Raw genomic sequence first — 26,335 nt, 5'->3', positions numbered from 1 at the left:
CTCAGGGGCACAGGCTTTGCAATCATGCCATTGCACCAGGCCATCTGCCCTGAGACGTACCGACAGGTGGGCGCTTGGGCCACGGGGGCTATTTAAAGGGAGGATTATTTTTTGCTTGCTGGGCTTCCTAGCGCTCGGTTCAGCCAGAGAAAAACCACCTTCCCCCTTCAAGAACTTAAGGGGAAACACTATTCCAGTTCAGCTTCCCGAAAGGCCATGAAGCCCACAAACAGGTGCACACGCTAACTAAGCTGTTAGCAATTTCCACGGTCACCCTATACAGGCCAGGGAGTTTCCAAACACCGAGAGAGATGCATCTGCGCCCAAGGCTCTCTCATCACGGTGGGGCTGCGGGCAGGAAAGCTTTAATGGTGCACGAGTGCATCGCCACCCAAAAAGCATGATGGAGCAAGGGTTAAAACCGTGTCCCCTCTAAGCGCGGGTAATGTTTTCAAACAGCCCCTGATTGCCCAGGGGGAGAGAGCCTAAAAGGCAGAAACTGTTACAGGACAGTGGCCTAGTAACGCAAGTAAAATGGTCAAATTGGGGTCTCGGTAGCACCCAAAAGCAGGGATATTTCCCTTTAGAGGCACTGGAGGTTTTTGAGAGGGTCTAGGCAAGCAGATCCCAGCCTCGCTGTGCACATGCCCTCTGCCGTGAGGCACCCTGCCCCTTCCCTTGCTATGAAAAAGCCTTTGCCGCATGGAGAAGTAGGATCTGCAGAGGTCACATCTAGTCCAAGCCCTGCCTGAGGCAGGATCAGCCCTGTCCAAAGCAGCTCAGACACATCCATCGTCTAAAAACTCTACCTAAGATGACTTAGGCAACATCATTTTAAAGTCTGTAAATGAGGGGGGAGGGAGGCAGGAGGGGAGCAGGCAGGAAAGGGGGGCGTTGCTGATGGACTTTGGATCTCAGCTCAGGGGAGATGCTCTCACCGCACAGGGGGCTAAGCGGTTAAGTCTGCAGAAGAGAAGACCGAGGGGGATTGAATGGCAGCCTTCACCTCCCTGCAGGGGGGCTGCAAAGAGGATGGAGCTGGGCTGGTCTTGGTGGGGGCAGACGACAGGACAAGGAGCAATGGGCTCAAGCTGCAGCAAGGGAAACCGAGGTTGGAAAAACTTTCTTCCAAGGAGGGTAGTGCAGCACTGGAAGAGGCTCCCCAGAGAGGTGGTGGCATCTCCATCCTTGGAGGTGTTGAAGACCCGGCTAGACAAAGCCTTGGCTGGGATAATGTAGTTGGGGCTGGTCCTGCTTGGAGCAGGGGTTGGACTAGATGTGACCCCCTGAGATCCTTTCCAACTCTCATTTTCTATAAATGTTTTCACAAATGAAGAAACTGAGGCATGGAAGTGACACTACTCCATCCCCACGTTGCATAGGACAGCCTGCAGCAGCCAGGACGGGAAATCGGAGCTCCCGCACAACTGGCATGCCTTCCTCAGCGGCCAGGGGCCTTTGTGCATTCCCCTTTCTAGGCAAGGGGACTTAAATCACCTCCGCTCAAAGACCCCACAGCTCTTCTGGAGAGAGGCCACGGGTGGCCGAGGCTGGGTACCTACCGTCTGCATCCGAAGGCACCATGGGCAAGCTAGGACCCTGGACTGCTCCGGCCCTGCACGGAGCAGCGCCGCCTTCCCACGTGCACGGTATCTGCAGCCCCCAGCAATGCAGACAGCTGCTGCCAGGACAAATTCCCAGTGCAGACCAGGCCTGATTTTGGGCAGCGGGATGAGGTGGCTGTGCCGGGCACTGCTGCCCTCTCCTGGGCAGAGATGGGACCGCTCGCTTGGGTCACAGTCATGCTGCTGCCCGGCTCCAGAGGCTGTAAGGGCATTTCGAACCGTCGTTTGTTCGTGGAGCCTGTTGTGCAAACACTCGGGAACTGACAGGACAGGCAGACTGTTTTGTCAACTTAAGTCCCCACTGTAAAATCAACTGGCCAAACTGCTCCCCACTTCATGACTCAGTTTTCCCCCTCTGCACAATGGGCAGCATGGTTGGGTCTGGTCCTCATAGCAGTCTCCTTCCAGTCAGCAGTGCTTGAGAAATGCTGGAGGGGGAGGACCAGACAGCTGCCACGGGACTCTCCTTGCCCCATTGGAGACACCTGGCAGACATGACCCAACTCCCACCGCCCCCCCCCTCCCCCAGGGGATGGGGACAAGGAGCCTGATGATAGGCCACATGGACTTTAAACTGTCTAGAAACTGGGGGTCTGCACAGCTGCTTGGTGCCTGTGGCAGCCTTCGAAGCCAATGAACCACTACCTTATGTTCCTAAATCTCCCGGCCACGGCCGTGGACACCCAGTGGGTGGACACTTGTGAGTCGAGGCCGTCCCAGTTCACAAAGCAGCTGGGTACATGCAGCAGCTCCATCAAAGATTTTGGCTGCATACAGCATCTCCTCCATTCAGCCAGATGGTCCTCCTGCTGCCTTCCCACGCTGCTTTGCAGCCTCCCAGGCCCGGCCGCTCTGTTTAGACCTTCCTTACTCTGCTGATCTACGGCTACAGCGATGGGACCTCACTCGAAAGTCTGGCATGCAACTAGATTGTGCCCCTGAACTGAGACATGCCAGGGGCTCACTCAGGCTGCCTTCTCTCTGCACTCCCCATCATGCTTTTGCCATCAAGCACACCTGCTGCCACTCGCCGATCCAGTTGCTGGGGCCAAAGGATGCTCTGGACTTCCTTGCACTCTGCGAGTACCTATGAGGGAGCAAGGTCTCAAAAGAAGTCATCAGAAACAGGCGTGGAGGTGGCCTAGCACTCTAGGTCAGGGGGCTGGGTGCAGCGTTCAGGCCTATGGCTTGTTAAAGGTTGCTGGTGGCTAGTTAAGGGAGCTGCGAGGGCCATCGTGATGCCTGCTGGTATAGCTGCAATGGCAGAGTTCAAGTGTCTCCTGCCTGCTGGCAGCCACATCAGCCACCCTGATGCTGGCTGTGCCAGCAACTTCCTAGTACAAAAAGGCTCAGCAAGGGGTGCTGGTATTGAACCACATTGTGAGGCAGGTTCTGGGCTGACCTCAGTAAGCAGCACTGAGGACTTCAAGGGCAAAGAGGTCAGAGCCAGGGGGCTGGGCACTTGCCTGAGCATCCAAACTACTGCAGCCCTCCAGAGGCTGCCAGCAAGCTCATCAACAGCCAGTCAAATGTGACTGTGTCCCAATTGGCAGGTCTGCCTGGTTAAAATCCCTATCTGCAGTGAGGAAGGACTCAACAGCATGTGTGACTGCGAGTATGACCCACCCTGGACTGGCAGCAGGCTGAGGGGCTTCTCCAAACCCTGCTGAACCCAGAAAGACTAAGAGCAGCTGGCAGGCCAGGTTCTTGGGATACATGTGATAGCTTTTGTTAGACCAGCTGGATAGCTGGAAGAAAGTTCTTTGCAAGCTTTCAGGTGCAGCTGACAAGTTTCTACTCCCCTGCTCCCCATCAACTCTCCAAAAACGTGTAGCTGCCTTTGTTTTGTACTTCTGAACCAGCGGCAAACAGTCTTGGAAAATTGATTTGAAAAGTTGTGACTTATCCAGCGCCTGGTGTGTAACTGAAAGCACGAGTGCACTGGGCTGGCAACTGCGTTGGCCATTTGGGAATCTTGTCATCAATACTTTCCAAGAGCTGGCATTTGTACAGCAAACTGGCAGGCTCCATTTGTTTCACTGGTCTATCGACACTTAAACGAGTTCCCTTTCTGGGGGCTTCAGGCCAGATTCTCCCGTCAGTGAAACGTGCGCCCCTCCGCTGATACCAGAATTGTACAGATGTCGCTAAGAGCTGAACTCAGCCACGTCTCTCTAATGTCACCTGCATCACTCAGGAAAACTTAATGATGTACTGGTGGGGGGGTGGAAATCGAGTGGGTGCCCCTGGACACGTATGCTAAGAGAGATGTGATCCAAGTCTTGCAGAGCTGCATGAACTACTCCTCACCTCCCCAGCAGAATGCCTTCCTATACACCGAAGCCTCCTTCATTACAGCAAGAGCTGAATTGCGTTAGCAAATAAATACTGGATCTTTCCCAACAGATCTGAACTTATAAAACATCTGTACCAATTCTATGGGGTCGCCTGCAACGTCCCACCCAGCTTCTTTCCCAGGTGGAGAGAGGCGGAAGCTCTCACTCGTTTCATCTCTGGAGTCAGGGTTTCTTCTGTACATCGTCCATCCAGTACTGCAGGCAGAAGTGGCTCCAATAGAGGTGACCCTTAAAAGGAAGCTGTGCAATAAAATAGCAGGCAGTGACCGAGGGGACAGGTAAAGACCCAAAGCAGACCTTCCTCCTGCGAGATCCAGGCAAGGCTGTGAGAAGGGGATGAGTTAGTAAGAGAACGGCTAAGGCACGTCAGACAGGCACAGCTGACACCAAGACAAGCAGCTCCAGGCAGGAATATAGGAACATTTATTTCAACTCTTGTAAAAAGAGATCTCTCCCAAGTCAGATGATTTGACATAGAAATCAAAATCACCATACAGTTTTCTTTCAGTCTCTGTCTACACGGAGCTCAAAAATTTATACAACATGAAAGTTTGCTTTCAAAACAAAATTACAAATTAACTCATGACAAAATACACAAAGTTGACTGGACCCTAAATTAAATCCTTTAAAGAATTCTTCTCTGTTCAAATCACCTTGTACTTATTTCTTCCCCTGTTCCTTCATTGTTTTCCTCCTGCTTCTGTGTGGCCATGAATTTCTGCAAAAAAGGTTTAAAACAAAATCTTGCTGGGTAGCCATGGAGAAAAATACTGCTGTCAACGCACTGTTCCTCATGGCAAAAAGCAAGTCACTCTCTTAGGAAAATGCATGTCTAAATAAATATATGTAGCATCCAGCAGCTGGACAGTTCTTAATCCCCACCAAAATTTGCCAATCCATTTTGCCTGATGCCAAACTAGTCAACAAGTCAGCTGTTGATTAAGCTGACGCCTGTGAGAAGAACCTCCACAGAGCTTGTGACATCTGTACAAGCCAAAAGAGTCCGACTACACATGATGGGTGCCTCTCCAGTTGTCATGATCCTAAAGCTAGTCAAATATCTCCTAAACCGTAGTCATTATGGACATTTATACACATGCTCCGGGGGTGGGGGGTGGGCCTTTAATTAGAGCAGCTCCAAAAGCATTTTGTATATTGGACTTCCCACACTGAAAAGTGGCAATGGAAGTGCTTTAACTCGAGAGCTCGAATGAGATTTAAAGTATCCCCGGCCAGCATTTTTCAGCGCGGGGATGCTGATACACGAGGCGCTAGATAGAGTCTGCTGGAGCACGGCCATTACCATGCTCCAGCAGACTCGATTAATCGAGTCTGCTCCGAAACACTAATTGCAGCACAGACTAGCCTCACTGCGCATATATAGGCACCCTATGCATTTCTCCAATCTTTCAGCCAATAATACGTTACAGAGATGACCACCGAGTGTCTTCCTTTCAGGATTTCTCAAGCTTCTGGGCTTCACTGGTTGCTGCATGGAGCCGAAAAGGATCCCCCCCCACTTCCTGTGGCTACATGTTTCAGGGGATTTTAAGCCTTCTTCAGAGGCAGGGGGTGTTGTCTGCAGCCCAAGCTAGGGATTGTGACTGGGACGCACCAATGCCCCTGCTGGGACTCAAGCCCGGAGGCTAGAGGGTCTTGCCCCTTGCTCAGGGTCAGACTGATCACTACATGTGAGGTCAGAAGGGAACTTTACCCCATGGTCAGATGGGTATGGACTAGGGGGGGCTTGTCTTCTGCAAAATAAAACAAGGGATAGCAGGTATTGAAAAAAAATCTTAATATATTTTACATTTATTTTGCTATTGGTTGAAATAGCAAAGACCCCAGCACTCTTTCCTGCTCAAAGCAGGGGGACTTGATGACCTACTGAGGTTGCTTCTGACCCTAACATCTACCAATCTATGAATGACGTGTAACTTAACAAAACTACTGCCTTAGACGATGTCCGTCAAATGCACCAAATATATACTAAAACCTCAGGCGTTTTTAACCTAGGATCTGAAGGTGAAAGAAGGTGTTACCTCCATATTCTGCTGATGACGTTGGGTCTGGCAATGGTTTTTCATTGACGTTTCGTCGGCGTAGAACTGTGAGCAGATCTGGCAGAAATAGCCAGCCTTGGGAATGAGAAAATCTAAATCTTGAAAGAAAGAAAGCAAACTTTTAAAACCCATCAACAACTTGTAAATAAATAATTTACCAGATGTATTAAGCCCAACTCTGCGCAGTGCCTGATTTTCAGTTAATCGTCTTGGCTCACACCAGCAGGGGAGTTCAGCGCCTGAGAAAAATCAGTCCCGAAGACCTGGGCACTGCGGGAAATCCTCTAGACCTCACCAGTAGGAAGGACAAGAGTACGTCTGAATTCCTGCTACTCACTGGAACTCGGGCACCTGAATGGTGGCTGCAAAGGAAACGCTTGCCCACTCAGGACCTCAATCACAAGGGAGATGCCTGCCCACTCGGGACCTGGAGCTCAGGACCCACTGGGAACCTACCTGCAAGGAGTCTTTGAAAGAACTGGGCAGGACTCACTTCTAGTGGAGGATGTGGCAGTGGTGATGGTAGTGGCATCTACATTTCGCATAATGATCTAATGGGTAGAGCGCTCACAGCGATACCCACGTTCTGTACTCTCCCCCAGCCCACCTCTCTCTTCCCAGGAGTGTCTCCTGACCACCAGTCTGTAGCCTTGGCTGTGGGGAAGCAGTCTCCACACCCCCCTAATAAAGCTGTATCACTGAGTGGCAAACACGCAGGCCGCTTGTTCTGGAAAGCAATTCAATTGAACTAGGTCAGTCGCACAGGATCCCTGTAGAGTTCAGATGCAACTAAGGATGACTGAGTTGTAGTCACTCAGCGCTCTACACAGAATAAGGAAGCTGCAGACCCTTCCCAAGTACAGTCTGGAAGTCAGAGGGGCCTAGAAGCAACCAACTGGGAAAACTAAGGTGCGGGGGAGATGTCTTTGGACTCCAGACTCTTGAAAGCTCAGACACCTGCCTTAAGCTGTCCATTAAGGCATCTCCGTTCACTCGTGACAGTCACTTGCAGTGCCAGCTTCCAGTTCTGAGGCCAGCTACCTAACTGCAGGGGCAGACAGAGTGATGACGACAGTGCCCACTTTTGACAGTTTCCTAATGGTTAACGCACTTGCTTCTGAAGGGGGAGTCCTGGGTTCTGGGGCCTCTTCACCCTGATGCGATTTTGATGCACATCTACTACCGGGGAGAGCTCCCTAAGCACCAGGCTAGCAAAGAGGCTAATTAAGGGCACGCTGCAACAGGGAAGAGGGAGTCTACTGACCCTAGTGGGTGCAGCACTTCTGGGGCCCAGGTCTGTTACCGGGCTTATTCTTTCTGAACCCATCACACACACACATAGTGTTATGTAAAACGTATCCACACTGCTAGGAACAAGAAGGGCCTCTATAGGGGTTACAGCACTGCCGTGGGGGGGGGGGGGGGGGGGGCAGTCCTGCGCTCCAGTCCCTGCAGTGAGGATTTAGTCTGCATTTTGTACAAGACTGTCATCAGCTGAAACTCAGAAATAACCCAGGCAGCACCCCCACCACCAAAGCTGTCAGTGGAAATTAAGTGTGGGCTTTTTCCCCCACTTACCAGTGGAGGCCACTGCAGGGACTTCAAGCATAGGCGCCTCCCACAGACCACAGTGCTATGAAATACACTGTGTTACTGCTAGCTCAGGGCCAGTCTGAATCGCACTTTGGAGCTTCACAGCCCTAACCCTGATTAAGTCCTTCTTATTTTTTAACCAAAACATTTTAAATATGCTAATACGTTATTAGGGATGTTCATCAAATGCTTAACTATTGAATTATTAATTAAGATTTAATGCTGCAAGGCTGTGGGGTTGAGGCGTTAGAGCTGTGTAGTGCACAGATGAGTACTGAGTAGCTGTGGCAACAGTAAGGAGAAGGCAGTAACCCAGGAGAGCAGTGCTGCTATCTTGTTGGCAGCTGTCCTTCTAGGGCTGAAAGAAGCAAGGCGAAGGTTGGCAGACCAGAAAAAGCGCACTGCACTTTTCGAAGCTGTCTGGAAGTAGGAGCTGGAGAGCACAGCTCGCTGTGCAATCAGGGCAAGCACTGCGCCACGAAGTGGGACTGCAGCCAGCATGAGCACTGGTTAGAAGTGTAGCCAGTCTTGATTGGAAACCAAAGCTGGAAGCTATCTGATGGGCCAGAGAAGCAGGCCAAGGGGCCTGGGATAGCAATTACATCTCAGCTGAGGAAAAATAATCATAAAGTATCTTGGCATACGTAGCGGAGTCAGCTTTTAAAGTTACAGCCAAACTTTTAATAGACAACATGCAGGTCTTTACACAATGCAACAGACACCTGGCACCATGTTAAGCCAGGTTAAAACAAAGGGAAGTTTAACACAAAACATTCAGGTCACAGATGCAGGCAATTCTACCAAAGACACACTCTTAAACATATCCAAACCATTACAACACTCGAAAATCATTAGATAAGATTACACAGGAGATTCAGACATCAGAATCATCAGCTCTCACATAGAGATCTCATCTGCCAAGTTGCAGTCTTAAATTAGGAATGCAAGTCTCCCAGGTGTATGCAAATAACTTCATGAGTGAAATATTTTTTTCATTTGGTATGGATTTGCATAGACTTATGAACACCGCTCAAAGTTCCTATGATTAAGACATTTGCTATTAAAATCCAATTTCATTGGGATTAGACGAGTAAACAGATATTTTAGATATTACCTTTTGGGGTGCAGGATGCCTTGGACTTATCTGAAGAATCTGTTTTTCTTCGTTTAGTCTCTGGTTCTGTATCTCCTAATCCCAGCTCACCTATAAGAAGCAATTAAATACAAGCGGAGGCAAAGATTCACATTAGTTTAAAGGTATTTAAGTACAAAGCTTTAAATACCGATCATTGCTGTTTGAAGTAAACACCAGGTTTATGACAAATGCATGCTGACTTGCTTGGCCAAATCATAGCTCGCTTTTTGAAATCTGCAGGGAAGATCATTTCACCAGATGAACTTGAAATGTAACGTTTGCATTTTACTGTCATTTCAGCAGCATGAAAGACTGCAGATGAAAGCAGCGCTGCAATGATTCTGTTTCTTCCCTGCAGGATACTTACCTTAGACTTTGCAGATGTGTAAACCCTAAGGCCAGAAGCCAATCTGGTCTGACCATAACAGTGGCCACTAGACCTCTGTGAATTAACCCCAGCTGCAAGTTAAAGAGCTGATGTCGGACTAGAGCAGGGCTGACTGAGACATGACTGCTGGGCAGGATCTGACCCACAGAGCCGTTTGGCCCATTGGGTTCCCCACAGGTTTGGAAAGTTGGCAGTAGAGGACTGGTGGCAATAACTACCATAGCTCCCAGAGGCACAGAAATTAATGCTGCCACTATTCCCCTGCCACCAAATTTTGACTTGTGGGCAGCTCTGTGGGCTGGGTGATGTGGCCTTGCACAATGCAGCCAGCCCACAGACCAGTCCCATGCCACTGCTGGCCCTTAAGCCAGCCCCAAGCTGCTCAACCAGCTTGTGGGGATGGATGCACACAGCACCAGGGGACTGGAGAATCATGTTTAAAAAACAAGACAAAGCGCTGAATCCTGTTTTAAAACCTTCTGATGGTGGAGAACCCACCAAAACACTTGCTGAAGTTGCTCTGTTGGGTAATCGCCTTCATCGTAACAAATTTGTCTAGCCTGAACTTTCAGCTAGGAGGACTTGTTATACCTTCGTCTACTAGACCCGAGAGCCTTTTATTGTTGCATCTCTGTTCCCAGTGCAGGTATACTTTATGCTCGCTTCTGTGTCCTCACAGAGCAGAAAATTAGGAGGGCACTTAGATTTTAGCATTCCCACTACTTCAGCTTTGGAATTGGAGTGCCGCTGTGCCAGGTGTTGTACCAACCAAGATGACAAACCTGTGAGTGCCTGAACTCTCAAGAGACTGTGCTAGCAAATGTTTTTACCTAAACCAGGAGCATTAAACTTACCTGGGGCCCTGAGCTGGGTCCAGACTGTGGGGCTCCTTGTGGGCTGCATCCAACCTGGGGCAGAAGAGCTGCTGCAAGTGGCCACGGCAGTGGTGGTGGGGCAGTGTCCAGCAGTGGCAGGGGTACGGGGTCCAGCAGGGTGGTAGTGCTGGGTCTGGCAGGGATGGGAGCAGTGCAGGGGCAGTTCAGGGTCTGCCAGGGACGGGAGCAGGAGCATGGGGTCTGGTGGCAGCGAGTCAAGCGCACCACTGATAGCTGTGCCCAAAGGGGCCCAATTCTGGTGCCATCTGGTGGGTCAGATAGAGAGGCTCCAGTGGCCATATGTTTAACACCCTGATCTAAACCAAAAATGCTGAGATACTGCAAACCAGCACCAGTTAGAGGTCAAAAGTTGTAAGCTAACGCTCACTTGGCAAAACACTAAAAGCCACAAGAAATTTATTAGGTCTGACCCTCCGAGTTCAAGTCTTTTCATACCACTCTTTTTTAAGCAAGATTATCGAAATGCATCCCTTTTGCCCTAGTAGCATCGGACATCCAAAACAAACTCTGGAAGCCCTGCTGACAGATCAGCATTTTCCCAGGCAGAAGCAGAAGGAAATGATAGAAATCGCAAGTTTAAAGGGTGATACTAACTCTGGGTTTAAATATCAAACTCCTCTCATATCCTAAAGGTATTTTAGGGGTGTAGTCTCCTTTACTGGATCTATAATAGGACCATCATGAGCTCCCCCATCGAAAGATTTCAGATATTAATGTATGTTTTTTACTGCGAATTTGGCATGACTGCTGGGCCCCTGAGGTTGGGCTAAGCAATATTCATAGTATCATAGAAAATAAGGGTTGGGAGAGACTTCAGGAGGTTATAACCCTCTGCTTGAAGCAGGACCAAATGCCATTTAGGCATCATAAATCAAAGATGAAGGACTTTGCAACTTGATTTGAGCACCATTTCAGAAGCAAAATTGGGAAAATCCTCCAACTGTTGAACCAAAAGGTTATATATGTGCGTCTCCCCAATGTGAAATGGTCTCCACTGCGTGATGCTGCACGTGACCTCAGACTCCGGACTGGAGAAGCCAGGGAGGTTAAAGGGGGGCTAGAAGTACCAACTTTCTCCATCTCCCCATGGTTGGAAACTTTCCTGCTTAATCTGTGCTCCTCACACCCTATAGATCTGTTAATATGTTCAACCTTTTAGGCCATACACTAGGAGGGAGACAAACTCAGTGGAAGCCAAGGCTTGCAGGGAGAATTTGAGAACAGTATTATAAGGGCAGCTCCTGAATTATTGCTCCAGGAAGCTCATCCCGTTGTACCAAGCTAGTATCCGTCCCAAATCCAGCTTAAAAAACTGAACGTGCATAATTAAAAAGGTAACTTTCAAAATGTTAGTCCAAGAGAACACGGGAAACTCCCCTTGGCGAAATGGGCAGGACTCCAGTGAGACACTAGACGGCAGCAAAATGACAGGCCTCTGTCAGCCCTTTATTTTTTCCAGGTATTTTCCAGAGGACCAAGGCACTTACTGCAGCCTTCCTGTTTTGTGTTAGGACCAGACAACAGACCAGGATTTAGATCAGTTGGTTCAGATCCTGTGGCTGGTTCTCCAAATATCTGCATCCTGCCTGGCCTCACTTGAACCATACGATTTTCGGACAGGCAAGACTGCTCTTTCCTGCGCTCTCCTTGTTGAAATCACATGTGGAGCCTTCCACGACTACTTTCATTTTACCTGCTTCATCAGTGTCCTCTTCACCGCTTTCTTGCCCTATTTCAACAAGTTGCTCAGCTCCCGAAACAACGCGTCTCTTCCTAGGTCTACCTCGTTTGCCTGGAGTTTTCACTATGTAGCGATCACGTTCACTCACGGGGCACCTGCCGCAAAGGACTTCTTCTAATTTATCACCATGGTTAAAATTAGAAGGGAGAACGTAAAACGTCTGGCAGTTGTCAGAAGCTGTCTGACTGTAACGGCTTTTGAAATATTTGGCTTTTGTACAGACCAAGAAAAGGAAACTGCCACATTGTGCTCACGTTCACACAGCCTGTTTTCACATAATGAAAGTTCAAGACAAGGTTTGGAGCAGTGATTCTCAACCAGGGTTTCGTAGCACCCTGGGGTGCCTTGAGATCCTTTCAAGGACGCTACAGGGTGCCACATCATGTGTGTGCTGTTAGCTGTGCAAACATGATTCACAAGATAAACCCAACTATTTCAAATAGAAGTCCATAGTGTTAAAAAATATTCTGACCGGTTGGGAGCTTTCTGAGCGTTTTATAATGGGAAAAAACAATGGTCTTTTTCTCTTGTCAAAAAAAACAAGTGAAAACTATTAGCTGACACGTTGAGGGGTGCCTCGAGTCTAAAAAAGTTGAGTATTACTGGCTTCGAGTCATATAGGCATCAGAGTTGCAAAGAAAATAAAGTCAATTTAAATACTAAATTCAATTAAAATAGTAAGCCCAGAGGTATGTGACATATGGAGGTTTATGGGACTTTTATACCTAGCAGTGAAACAAGAAAACACACAATTAGTCCTTTCTAGGTTGCAGACACTAGCAATCAAGTCACTCCTGCTGATTACACCAAGATAAAGTTTAAAAATGGTGCATGTTTTAATTAAGTAGTCCAGAGCCTCTGTAAATTTACCTCGCCTGCTTTGTGAAACTGCCCCTCTCTGTACAAAGCGCTGCATTCAAATCCACGGGGGTTAGTCAAGGTAACGACTTAATCTAGAACTCCTTCACCTAAAACACCCCAAATGTTAACTTCAGGTTGGGAAGGGGGAAACGTAAGAGCTGCGGATTGAGATGCATTACCAGAGATGGGGAGTGCATTTATACTCCAATTGGCAAATATACTCCAATTTTACAGAGTTCTTGCTTGTCCTTAATTTACCTAAATTTGCACATGACAAGTGTTTCTGTGGCTTCCTGCTCTAGTTGCAATCCAGAGCCTGCTTGCTTTCAGCTTCTATCTCCGTGTCATTCGACTCCTCTGTTTGTCCAAGCGTGGCTGCTTGCTGAGGGAGCTCACTACATTTTTTCCCCCTTTTTATTAAAAGGGAAAAGAAAAGCTACCATCTCAGGTCTTCACTAGTGCCACATAATTTTGAGTTTTGTTTTGTTTTAATGTTGTTCAAGTTTATATACAGCTACACAATGTTTCTTAAAAAAAAAAAACCAACAAACCCCCAAAACTATATACTGGTTCTTACCTGTAGACTGCTGCTCACTCTCTGTCTCCTTTTCTTTTGCAATCACTTTTTTGGCCTCTGTATCTGCAGCAAGAACCTCTTTGCCTCCCTCTTGTGAATCTGCTAGAAGTGCCTTTTCCACATTCTGCACATCAGCTTCAGGGACTTTCTTTTCTTCTCCCTTTGGGTTTGCAGCGGCATCTTCTTCCTCTGACCTCATGTCTGCCATAATATCCATTTCTTCTGGCCCTGCTACTGCAACAATATCCTCATCTTCATCTGCCTCTTCCAGGTTCTTCTTGACAGAAGGATTTTCTTCTTCCTCCTCATCCTCCTCCCCAACTTCATCCACCGTAACAAAATTCAATTCCTCTTTCAAACGGTTGAAATCTGCCAAAAAGTCTTCGTCATCTTCGGTAACTTCATCCAAGATCACTAGAGGCTGATCGTCGCCGTCTTCCTGTATTTCGTCCACCGTCACTAATGCACTGGGATCTTCGGGCAGCTGAGAAGAGGTGAAATCTCCCGGATCCCCAACTGCCTCTTTCTCTTCCTTATGATGTAAAGTCTCATCGATATTCACACCTGAAAGCTCGTTTAAAGGCAGCTCTTCCACTTCTCCTATTTCATCCACCGTGACCAATGGTTCCTCTTTCAGGAGGTCTTGCTCCTCAAAAACAGACCCGGAGACATCTTTAAGTGAACTAGGCTCTTCTTGCTCTGAGATCTCATCTAAAGTCAGAAGCGACTGTGGGTCTTTCACCGCTTCCAAGATCAGTTCTTCCTCTTCATTTACTTCATCCACAGTAACCAGGCCCTGCGGATCTGTTACTGCTTCTAAAGTAGAGTCTCCTACCACTTGGGCAGTCAGGTCCTCTTCTCCAATCTCATCCAAAGTGACAAAAGAGAGTTCGCTCTCAGCAACATGTGCTACCGAGACTTTGCCCTTCCTTTTCTTAGAGCTAGGCTCAAAAGGGTTTTTTGCAGAGTCTTTTCTTTTCCCGCCCGATGGATTTCGCTTTATTTGAACGGGAGAATCCAATTCTTCAACCACCTCGTCCACAGTAACAAACTCGTCCAGGTTAAATGGGAAAAGCTCTTCTTCCTGTGCATCATAAAAACATACATTCAAAGCCAACCAGTAATGCCACACTGCATTTACGATTTAAGACAGAACCTGAAATTTCAGTGTTTGCGAAAGACTACCTACATGCCGAAGGTGACGGCAAAATTAAGAGCTCGCTAACTCAATAATACATCATCACCTATTCACACGGAAAGCAAAGACATTTTACAATAAGAAACATTAATTATAATAAAAAGATACACAAGTGAAATAGGTAAGCAAAAGTAGTTTGTATTCCTTAAGGATCTACTTTAAAATTATTAAATATTAACATTTCTGCTTGAAACAGGAACCTAGAGGAATGTAGACGCTTTGAGCATTTTCAAAAGTCACAGCTGGGTGAACAAACCTGAACTGCAAATTGAGCTAGTGTTTTGCCAGTTGGTAAATGTTGGGGGTTTTTTTCTGAATTGCCAAGAAAACAGTAATCTCTTGAACCAATCTCACTGCTTGAGAACTCACGGTCTGCTCTGTCAAGTCCTTTGTTACCTCAGACATAGTGACATCCTTGCCCTTTCCTTCTAACCTCATGCTATTGGCTTTTGACAATTCAAATGTGGTACTTCCAGTCTGAGTTGATGTACATACTGATGTACTTGGCCAGGGGGATTTCTCTCTCAATTCCCTTCCCTTCAAGAGCTGAAGAGCGAGAGACTAATCTTACCTCGGTCCCTCTAGCAACTTCTCCACAAATCTCCACATCTATTCAGCAGGAGAAACCCTCTTTAAGGGGCAGGGGGGGATATGGGTTCATTGAAATTAATTTTCAATAATGACATATGACAAGAAATCGCCTTCCTTGTTCCAAATTGTGCATCCTCTCACTTCAGCAGCTAATCAAAACCTCTATCCTGTCGACTACTACACGTCTGCCTTTGCAAAGCTGAAAAACTACAAAGGTCCAGCATTATAAGCCCAAAGCCATGACTTGCTCTGCCCTATAAGCCAGTAATAACTACAGAGGTAGAGGCAGTCAGCTGTGTTAGTCTGAAGTCAGGCAGAAGGCAGGGCAATGTGGCACCTAACAGACTGAATAGTCTGTTGCCTGTGAAAGCTTATACATTTCTGAATGATTTAGTCCATAAGGTGCAACTATAACTATGCAAATATATGCCTACCCCAACTCCTTATTTTGTGGTAATGGATGGCAAATTCAAATTCCCAGAGCAAAGAACTGATAGATCCATGATGTTGTTTGCTAATTTAGGATATGGAAGGAGAGTAGTCAACCTTTTATTTAAACTACTCCCTTGAAACACAAAATGGAATTATTACAAGTCTTTTCTACCCACATTTTGCAAAGCAGCATTGAAAACGTATGCAAAAGCAACACCATTGCCCCATAAAGCAGGTTCAATACGGAGACAAAAACAGCGGACTGGAGAGAGTTACACTTCATGTGCCTAACTTAACTGAGTCTTTTGCCTTCTTTATTCTTGGTAGGGAAAAATACTGTTCTTGGTGTCTAGCAGCTACAGCAGTGATTCTCATCCAGCACGTCTGCGAGATCCTCTGAAGGGTGCCACAGACCCTAGTCTCTCCCTGTGAGAGGAGGCAAGTGCTGGCTCCTCCGCACACCAGGCAAACCCTGTGCCCATCCCAGCATCCTGGCACCATTCCCTTCAACCCCTCTCACCAGCTGTGGGAGCACAAAAGGAGGAGGGAACAAAGCAAGCTGAAAGGCTCAATCTTGCCCCCCAAAACTGAGCATCCCCTGCACTGGCTGCTCCCACATTTTTTCAGCCCAGCTTGTTCCCCTGCTCCTTCCACACTCTCATAGCTGGTGGGAAGGACCACAGGGAAGGGCAACTCTGGTCACCAACATTCAAGTCCCTAAAGGAGCAGTCATACCTGAGGGGGCTGTGCTCACCCCATCAGACACAGAGGAGGGGCACAGAGGGGGCAGAAAACCCAGGGCATGGCAGGGTTCTGGCCCCACTAACCTCAACTGGCACCCGGCTCCAGACCTCCAGCAGCCACTGTCACCCCCTTCCTGCCTCCTGCAGGAATACAGCTCCCTCCTTCAGAGGGTTTAATGACCCACCTGCGAGCTTTCCAAATTTGCCCCAACACGGAGCACCTACCAGTGCCAAGTACCAGGCATCTCCCCTACCATGCTCTCAGGGGTGTCCTACCTGCTCATGCCTGCCCTATCACCCTGTGGGCATGTCTATATGTGCATTTAAGTGCACCTAAATTTAATGCGCACTAGCTTAATGCACATTAAGTGGGTTTAGGCAGGCATCAAAGCACATTAACGCTGTGTGTGGACTGCCTCGGGACTAAAGTTAGTCCCAAGTCAGTCCACACACACAGCATTACTGCGCCTTAACTATTCAAGCCTAAATTTGATACCTGTATTTGCAGGTATCAAATTTAGCCACGATTAGCCCCAAATCACCATTTTAAAAAGCACATTAAGGGCGCGCACATGTAGACACGTGCCCTAATGTGCCTTAAATTTAGGCTAGTGTGCCTTAAAGCATCTCATGTATATGTGCCCTGTGAGCTCTGGGTGGAAGAGGGTGAAGAGGTAAGAAAGGCAGCAAATTAGTCTTTAAAATAGGGCACCGCTACATTCCAAGAAAGTTAGAGAGGGTGCTTGACTCTGAAAAGTTTGAGCGCCACTGAGCTAGAGAATGGGGAAAATAAGATACAAACAATTACTGATAAATAGCCGACTTCCCAATATTCCAGTGCCTTTTTCCAACTGACAGTGTCTGTATCGGGGTTGGCAACGTTTACCTCGACCCACACCTCGACTTGGCGTGCTATGGGCAGACAGCGGGGGAGCCATTACGGGCCTGATCCTTGTTGCTGGTAGTGGGTGCACACGTGCCTACAGGTGGATGGCTGGGGAGAGGCCTGGGCTGTGCTGCCCTGGCCCCTTCCCTGCTGCTTGCCATGAGGCTCATGTGTACTTGCCACCAGCCATAGAGCCAGGCAGGTGCTCCAGACCACAGCCTCCCGTCTACCTGCCACAGCTGGCCCGGGCTCTGAGCAGCTGCTGCCTGCCACAGAGAGCTTGCAGCCTTCTCGCTGCCTGCTGTGAGCAGCCTGGGCTCTGTGGCCAGTGGCAGCTGCCTAGAGCCCAGGCCAGCTGTGGCTTGCCAAGCAAAGTGGCCTCACATGCCATGCTCTAGCACATGTGTCAGGGGTGGCTGATCCCTGGACTATACCATGAAATCTCAGAGATTTTATAGCACACATTCTGGAAACAGTGTCTGTCATCATCAGTTTAGCAGACAGCAAAGGGAACAATTTCCTTCTCTGTTTCACGGCAAAAACCCAAAAAGCTAAAGCAGAGACCGTCCAATTTCTTTGGCACAGCTACCTGTAAAAACTGGCTTCCTTACTCTTATTAAGTTGAGGGCACAGGATCATACGAAAGTCAAGCTGGAAGGGACTTTACAAGGTCACATCTAATCCAGCCCCTTCGCAAGGTGGGATCAGCCCTGACTAAACCGTCCCAGCCAAGGGTGTACCCAACCTACTCCTAGGACATTTCCATACCTGGGGATTTTTAGTTTCTCTAGGAAGCCTGTTCCAATCATTAACCATCCTCAAAGTCAAAATGTTCCTCTTAATCTCCAACCTCAATTTCCTCTGCTGCAACCTGAAGCCATTGCTCCCAGCCCTGTCTCTTACAGACACAGAAAAAGCCCATTTCCATTCTCTGTAATCATTCTTTGGGGATTTGCAGACTGTGATCAAACAGAGAATCATAAAAAATGAGGGTTGGAAGGGAGCTCAGGGGGTCACATCTAGTCCAATCCCCTGTAAAAGCAGGACCAGCCCCAACTACATCATCCCAGACAAGGCTTTGTCTAGCCGGGTTTTAAACACCTTTGAGGATGGAGGCTCCACCACCTCTCTGGGGAGCCTGTTCCAGTGCTTCACCACCCTCCTACTGAGAAAGTTTTTCCTAACATCCAACTCAATCACAACTTTCCTTGCTGCAGCTTGAGCCCATTGCTCCTTGTTCTGTCATCTGCCCCCACTAGGAACAGCCCAGCTCCATCCTCTTTGAAATGCTGCTGCAGGGAGTTGAAGGCTGTTATTCAATCCCCCTCAGTCTTCTCTTCTCCAGACTAAATAAGCCCAATTCCCTTGGCCTCTCTTTATGTTCCCTCATCCTTCTTGAAGTATGGGGCCTAGAATTGGAAACAGTACTCCAGACATCTCCCAAACCACAATTCAAACCAGTGGCGCAGAAGAGATTTACAGTCTCCCTTTGCCCTCTAGCACAGAATACACAAACTAGTTGTTTATGGAAGGATCACTACAATTGTGGCTGTTTTTAAACCTCCCAGATTGCATCAGTTACTTGACTGGAGGTAGGAAAATGGCATCTGACTTTCCTTCCCTAATCATCACCACACTGAGAAGGGAAAGATCTAAGGTAGGCTATTTAGGATGTAACAAGCAAACCATCTCCTGTTTGAAGTAGATATTTCAAAGCAGCAACTGACCTCTTTTTGAGAGAATAAGACTTTTTTTTATATACAGTTCTGACATACGAAACCAAGGCTTCCCTTCCCTCCAGCTTGACTTTCCAAGACGGCTAGCGAAACGCTGTAAGGACCAGTACCTCTGAAAAATTCACTAAACAAGAGCTCACAAGATTCAGCTAAACTTAATATTTTTCCTTTAAATACTACTCTAAGTTCAGCTATGATAGGCTCCCTTACCTCTTTCTGTTTTGAACTGCTACTAGCGCTGTTTTTAGAACTCCTACTATTTCGGTCAGCAGAAGCCTGTAAAATTAGACAAAAGTTTAAGTGAAACAAGTTAGCCAATCAGAAACTTTGAAAAAAATAAAAATCTTCTTCCCTTAACAAAACTGTATTTAAATAGTCCATATGGCTGCATTTGATCATCACATATTTGGCAAGTGCAGAACTAAGCCAATCACCAATTGTAAGTCCAAGCATACAGTCTCTAGGATCGAGTCACCTGTAATATCTCGTTATCTCTTTACCTGTCAGCAACCACTGTCTACTGCATGGTAATCTGGGCCTTGACAGAGGAAGCACCAGCTCACAAAAAGGACAGAGAACGTGATTCCCATTCAGAACTATACCAAGAGTATAAAGTTGTAACATTCAGAAGAGATTTGCTTACAAAAGTTACCTTCCTGCATCTTTATCCACGTAGCCTTTTCAAACCAATTACATATTTCAGTTGTACACAATGCATCTAAAAGCAACTGGTTGCCTGGCATCCTGCAATGCCAACTTGTCTGTTGGCTCATGTCAGTTCAATAGTTTACAGAAAGGGGAAGGGGAATATAATCTTATTGTCCCATACTCAACATCAGGGAGAAGCATCAAGTTAGTTACTGGTCAGACAACTGAACCAGCCTTCTTGCCCTTCTCACCTTATTGCTGCTGTTGTCTTTCTTCATGCTGGATGATCTACTCTCTCTCTCTTGAGACTGCTTTGAACTACCCCTAGATTCCACTTTCGCGTCCTTGTCTTGCTGAGATGAACTTCTCCCACTGCCTCCCTTTTCAACAGCAGAACTTATGTTCAGCTTAGATTTGCTGCTGCTATCCGGCAGACACGAGCTGCTGTTAGTAGGTCTTGGATGACCCACGTCTTTTGAAGCATGTTTCTTCTCTGCAGATTCCCGGCTTCTGGTCTCAGGTTTTGAGGAAGCTTTCTGCTCCTCTGGTTTACTTAGAGAAGTCTCCTTTCTTTGCACCATGACTCTTGATTTTGATATATCAGGGATGGACACCACCGCCTTTAAGATCATTTTCCTAACAGCAGAAGGATCCTTGACGGACACCGACATTGCAGCGACTGTGTTTCCTTTGCTGGTTTCACCGCTTTTTGCTTGTCCTGCTCCTTTATTTGGATGCGCCTTGGTTAATGTTCTCTCGTTCTTTTCATTCGCCACATTTTTTTCAGCATTCTCTGCATCTTCCCCAGATCTGGTTACAGACTTTTCAAGTTTTTTCTCTGCATCTGTCCCATCCTTGGCCACAAGTTTTTCTAGCTTCTTTTCCATAGTTGTCCCAGGTTCGGCTGCAGGCTTTCCACATTTCTTCTCTATTGCCACCCCAGCCTGGGTTACAGGCGTTTTGGCTTTGGTTTCCACTGCATCAGTGAGCCAGGATTTCTCAGAAGCATCCAATTCATTGCTGGGCTGGATGGTGTCAGCTGATACCATCTCCACTGAAGGTGCAGCAAAATCCGACGGCACTGCTTCAGAGACGGACCCCGTTTTTTCTACAGCAGCTGGTTTCACACCCGTCTCTGATTGCACATCTCCTCGCTTGCACGCACTGGATAATTCTTCTGACGGTTCACCGGCAGAAACAGGCAAAGCTTCAGGTTTCACTTTAGCTTCACTCTCTGCTACGGTTACAATAGCAGGTTCCAGCGATTCGGTTTTGGAATGATCTTTAACTACCCCTTCCTTCTGAAGGCTGGAAGGAGGCAGCAGGCTCTCTTCTGATTTTACTTTGGGTAATTCGGTATCAGCTGTTTGGGAAGCTGAGACAGTAACAGCAACAACTTCCGATTCCCCCTGGGACGCTTCAACCTCCAGCGGTTTCGTAGCAGAGTCACGTACCGTTGTTTCGAGCTTGGCCTCAGAGGCTTCTATCTGCATGGAAGACATCTCAGCTTTGACATTAAAGTTGGAAATGGTTTCTTCCTTTGCCACACTAGGCTCTACTGGAGGATTAGCAGCTTCTGTTTGCACCACTCCTGATCCTTCTGGATATTGTTTCAAGTCAGAGCTAAATGTATTTAAAAAAAACAGAAGAAATCAAACTAATGTTGAGAATTCCACAGTTATCAGTAACCTCTTGACGCCAATGGTGGGGGCTTCCTGATGCATTAGTGCTTAATATTGGGTAATTTAGCCTATCAGTGTTAAAATGGTTAAAATACTGAGGCAAATAACTATTAGTCTATATTTGGTCTAATTCACCTCAGTACTGCAAACTTCTTATCATTCAAATTACATTACTTACTTGTAGTTAAAATGTCTCTGAATGTACTATTCACCGTAGCTGTGCCGGTGACTGCAGAGCTGACGAGCAAGCTTAAATTTAGGTCCTTTGATGTGAGTAGACTGTGCAAAGTCCACATACAGAGAACTGAAGCCTTTTCTCTCTCAAATTAGTTTAAACCTGTGGCCATTTCCTTGCCAAGAACAATGCTGGAAGATGGCTTCCTCTGTAATCATTAATCTACCAAACTCCTCTAAAAAGTTATTTAAAAAACGAACAAAGACACGTTCTTATGCTCCTGAAGTGACCTAGGGCATAATTAGGAGGGAGAAAATGCACAGAGGCTCCATTCTGGCTATTTAAGCTTACTGTCAGCTCCAAAGATGAAACCCAAGCTCACGATGCACTGGATAGTACTCTTCAGAGAACTTCAGTTACAGGTAAGTTCATCCTTCTTTTCTGAAAGAAATCATCCTCGACAGATGTTCTTGGGAGACTCCGAAGCTGGGCGATTTCTACAACCCCTTTATCAAGTTTCAGGAAAACACATCCTGAGACTACCCATACCACCTGATGCAAAGATGCCAAAACATCATTCTGATGTTTTTGGTAGGTGGTAAAAATATACAAGGAGGTTAAATCCAGAGAGGTTAAAAATAGAAAAATGCATAAAACGCTGTTATGCACAATGGTGTCGACTTAACCGTGGTTTCAGAGAACCAAAGTATACAAGAAACGCATGTGCAACTGCACGAATCCTCATGAAGATAGAAGGGGTAAGAGAAGGGTTGCCGTTTTGTCAATACTTTTGGCACACACTCATTGGGAAAGTCCAAGGACGACTCAAGCGGACCTTATTACTGAAGAAAACACACAGCTTTGATGTAGTGAGAAATGCATATACTAACAAAACAAAGACCACATGAAGTCAAAAGAAAAACAATAAAAACAGGTAAACTCAATTAAGGAGAAGTCCTACATCATTTAAAGCAGAGAAAGATGAAATTTTGCTTTGCATCTACCGGCACCTTCCTTACTTGCCATATCAATGGCAGAGGAGTAGGAAGAGCGGGATAAAACTGTGTTTCAAAACAGCCTTTGTCAAGCATCACTTTAGAGCATGCACAACTGTGCATCAAACAAACAAACAAAAAAATCGCAGCAAAATTTAGTCAGGGAGCTTCCAACTGTGATGGTGTTTTGAGCGTGGTCCTCCCTCTGGGCAGCAGGCTCACAACATGCAGAGGCAGAGCAGGAAACACAGCTCTTGGAGTAATGAATCCGGCGTGCTTTGGAACATCTTTAATGAAATGCTGAGAGTCCTCCTATACCTTATACTGTTTGCTTCATGGTAATTTTAGATCTCAGAAAGAGAGAACGAAACACCGACTCACTTGTTTATTCAAGCAAAGTTTTCTCCTCCCAAAAGCTTTCTTTGAGTTTATTTCAAGGAAAACTAATCAGTCATGTGGATAGGGATAAAAACGTTCCTATTAGCATTGGGCTAGACAAAAAGAATCTGCTTTTTGTGTCGCATTCATCAAGGTCAGTTTGATCCCTCAAGGCAATGAAGAGACCTTGATGTTAGCAAAAACTCAGGCCTCTGAATGCCGAAAAGACCCTTCTATATTTAAAAAATGAGAACTTTTTCAAATACAGTTCCCTTCTATTTGGACATACAGTAGCTCTTGGCAGGCTTTGCCGAGGGGCTGCATGTAGTAAAACACTACCTGGGCAACTTGAAGCCTGTAGCCCAAATGGGCGGTCCTGGAAGACTACATCTGTCTATGAAGTACTGAGATTTTAGTCAAACTGCATCAGCTTGACATTTGCAAAGGAAAAGCTTCAAGCACAGCCTTCATCAGGAACAGAGAAACAGCAGCAAATGGTGCAAGAGCACACACTGTTTGAATCCTCAATGGCTTACAGAAAATACCACAAATACACACATACAGAGACTGCCCACACAAATCTTCTGATGTATCAGTCTTTTGATCCTCGCGGTGTACGACTTCTGTCTTGAAGGGACAAAAATACCACGGTGGTCTCTGAAAAGATCAAGGATTCAAACTGGGTTCTGAGGCAATGGATCAAGCACTCTGCGCTCAATCACCGATGTACGAGTAAGGTACAAAGCCACATGCTCAGAAAGACTGGCATAAGGACTTGCCAACCCAGTTAGGCTCTAAAGGAGAAAAAATAGCGACACACAGAACTATTGCAAGGAAATTTCCTTAGCAAAAGTTAGCATAGAGAGGGCAACGCCCATAAATATTTGATGCTTCAGTCTGTCAGGCCAGTCATTTGTGTTGACACCCACGCTCACTCATTGCTACCCAAATGTGTTAGCAATGGAGTGCAAATAAAGGGGCTCTCGCAGCCCAAACAGGAATAGGCCAGTGCTGTAAGAGATGCAAGGCAAAGGGGACACGTGGTCACTTTTCCACTTCAACTCAAAACTGGAAGGGACTGCAGACTGGTCTTCAAATCTTCTTAAAGTCTTTACCAGGTGGAAGTTATCGCCATCCACACCAGTGGCTCAGTCACCTCAACCAGAAGGCCAGGTGCCATTTCTTCGTGTTGGAAAATGAACACATGCTGAGAAACAGTCAAGATTTCGTCAAGATTATCTTAATCATCCAGGGGAATCAAGAATTCTTTTCCCCAATTTCCCCTACCCCATTCCTCTGCATGGAGAAACTCAGTGGGAGAAAAATGTGACACTTTTCCCATGGTAAGTGACAAAATATTTTTCTCCTTATACAGTGATTGTAATGTCAGGACAATAATTGGTCAGGTGAGAAAGGGTCTTTCCAGCTGAGATGCTTGCGTCTCAAACTGAAAGGGAAACTCTACAGAACAAAGTTCATAACCAAAAACTTTAGTTTTCCATTTGTTCACCAGCCACAGTAATGTTTTGTGTAGCAGCTGGGACTCATGAGAGTATAATTCATTTATTTTCTGCTACATTAGTAGGGCAAATACCACCTACGGCCCACCAGTCTGGATTCAAAAAGGTTACCTGAACATCTTTATGTGCAAGACTCAGATTCACTGTGCTTCCAAGTCCAAAAGCACTCTGAACATCACCCTCGTGATATTAGGGATACTATTGCACTTTGTTCTTCATTAATAACTACACATTATTTTCAAGTAGAATATATAGATCATGAGTAATTATCAGAAGCACAAAGAAGAAAGAAACTGTGCTTTAGAAATAACATTATTAACGGTCTCAGAGAAACACAAACTCATATAAAAGCCATTACAGTACTATACAGTAACAGCCCATAACATAACAACATTACTTTAAATTGCAATTTTGGACCATTATTAAAACAGCACTGTAGATTTTGTTAAAACACAAGAATTTCTCTGTAAACATGGAGCTGAGTTGCAGAAGTTATTTTAAGATTTCTTCCCCTTACAGATAGTTTAATTTACTTTTTATAAATAAGAATTTCCAAAACATCACGTTTTAGCCTAGAATAGTAGGATTGGTTGGGAGTCCTTAAGTCCAACCCCCTTTGCAAATGCAGCATCCTATAACACAAAACAGTTACTCCATAATTGGGTATTGTCTTACGAATCAAACATGCAAAGTATACTTAAAGCAATTTTATCTTGGAATATTGCAAAATAATTATTTCCTTTTTCTGGATTCTGATCTATTACAGAAAAATATCTTAGCTAATTTTATAGTATCCATTCAGTGACCTGCATTAATTCAGTACAAGTATTAATTAACCTAGAAAAGTGAGACGTGGAAGTGAAATCTATTTTTTTTTTAGCATTTGTAAACAGAAATAGTGAAGAAAGTGCTTTGACAGAAGAAAGTACCAAGAGATGAAAAACAGAAGTAATTTATTCATCAGTCTGAATAAAAGGAGTTTTTAAGCAATTTGAATCTCTTGTAATTTAAGGAGACAGGATAAACACCTTGACCTCAAGCTCATACTGGAGGGAGTTCAACAGGCCAGGATTTAACCCTGTTTCTCTACGCTCATTCAGACCTCACTCTCAGGCAAACACAGACTTTACCATCTATATGCTAACAAAGACAGTGAGCATCTGATACACAAGATGAGGACAAAATTAAAGGAGGAACTGACAGTATTAATTTTACACATCTCCAAATGATAACCTGCAGTTTTCTGCCATGTATATAGCTTAATTCCAAGGGAGATGTACATGTCTACTTAAACATAATTTGATGGCCGTTTCTCGACCAGCATGTACAGAAATTTAAGTTAAATATTTGAAAGACATACCTTCCTTTAACTGGTTCTTCTTTCATCACCTCTTTTTTCACTTCGGACTGTAAGATAAAATCAACACTGAACAACTAAGAAATTCAGAAGTGGCAGCACAAAAATCACATAAATCTGGTTAAAAGTAGCATATGCCAGACTACAACAGAAAGATCAAATGAGTAAACTGCTAAAACTAGTTGCCATTACAGAACACATTTCACATAAAAGAATGCAAAAGTCCAACTTACAAAGTGACAAGTGAAGTAGCTAACCAATACATATTCCTTCGGTAGAACATGTGGCATACCATCTTAATATCTTGGGGCTTTTATGACTGAGCTGACTTTGAAAATATTTAACATTTGGTGCTCATTACATTTGGAGGTGGGGGTTTTAAATACACATCTCCTCTTCCAAGCAGCACCCTCTTTCAGGTCCTTAGCATCCTCAATGTAACAGCTGCAGAGCTCAGACTGAACTATGGTTTGTCTGACAGGCAGATCATGTACTGCTGAGGACATATATTAGAGTACTCTATTTAAAGCCATATTATGTCCCAAATCCAACAAATGTTACAGCTGTAACAAACCCCAGGCTTGATTCCACTCTCCAAAATGTGCTGATGTGTTTTGCTTCTGTGATGCTGTTTCTTAGAAGATGATTAGGCCTTTTTGCTTTTAATTGTTTTGGACAAACTCCCTTTTTAAAATTTAAGAATGATGTCCTCTAAAAGACAAATCAGGAAAGAACCCAAGCTGTGCAGCTGCTATGGT

At 45.9% G+C, this 26,335-nt stretch overlaps 1 protein-coding gene across 4 annotated transcripts in view; it reads right to left on the bottom strand.

Annotated features, from left to right (window-relative positions):
• Positions 1 to 4,382: 4,382 nt before the first annotated feature.
• Positions 4,383 to 26,335, bottom strand: part of ZNF638 (zinc finger protein 638) — a 109,349-nt gene continuing 87,396 nt past the window's right edge. For 3 of the 4 annotated variants that reach the window (XM_059721409.1, XM_014597106.3, XM_059721411.1), the window contains 7 exons: positions 25,581 to 25,627; positions 19,722 to 21,093; positions 19,033 to 19,098; positions 13,237 to 14,320; positions 8,753 to 8,842; positions 6,025 to 6,143; positions 4,383 to 4,700 (listed from right to left, as the gene is read on the bottom strand). In XM_059721409.1, coding sequence (XP_059577392.1) covers positions 4,632 to 4,700; positions 6,025 to 6,143; positions 8,753 to 8,842; positions 13,237 to 14,320; positions 19,033 to 19,098; positions 19,722 to 21,093; positions 25,581 to 25,627 — 2,847 coding nt within the window. In that variant the 3' untranslated portion in view covers positions 4,383 to 4,631. The remainder of the gene's footprint in view (positions 4,701 to 6,024; positions 6,144 to 8,752; positions 8,843 to 13,236; positions 14,321 to 19,032; positions 19,099 to 19,721; positions 21,094 to 25,580; positions 25,628 to 26,335) is intronic. The other variant, XM_059721410.1, reaches the window with a different exon arrangement.

Source organism: Alligator mississippiensis, chromosome 2 (genome assembly GCF_030867095.1).
Source record: "Alligator mississippiensis isolate rAllMis1 chromosome 2, rAllMis1, whole genome shotgun sequence".
Taxonomy (NCBI): Eukaryota; Metazoa; Chordata; order Crocodylia; family Alligatoridae; genus Alligator; species Alligator mississippiensis.
The sequence above is the reverse complement of the archived record's forward strand: the minus strand, read 5'-3'. Positions and strand labels throughout refer to the sequence as shown.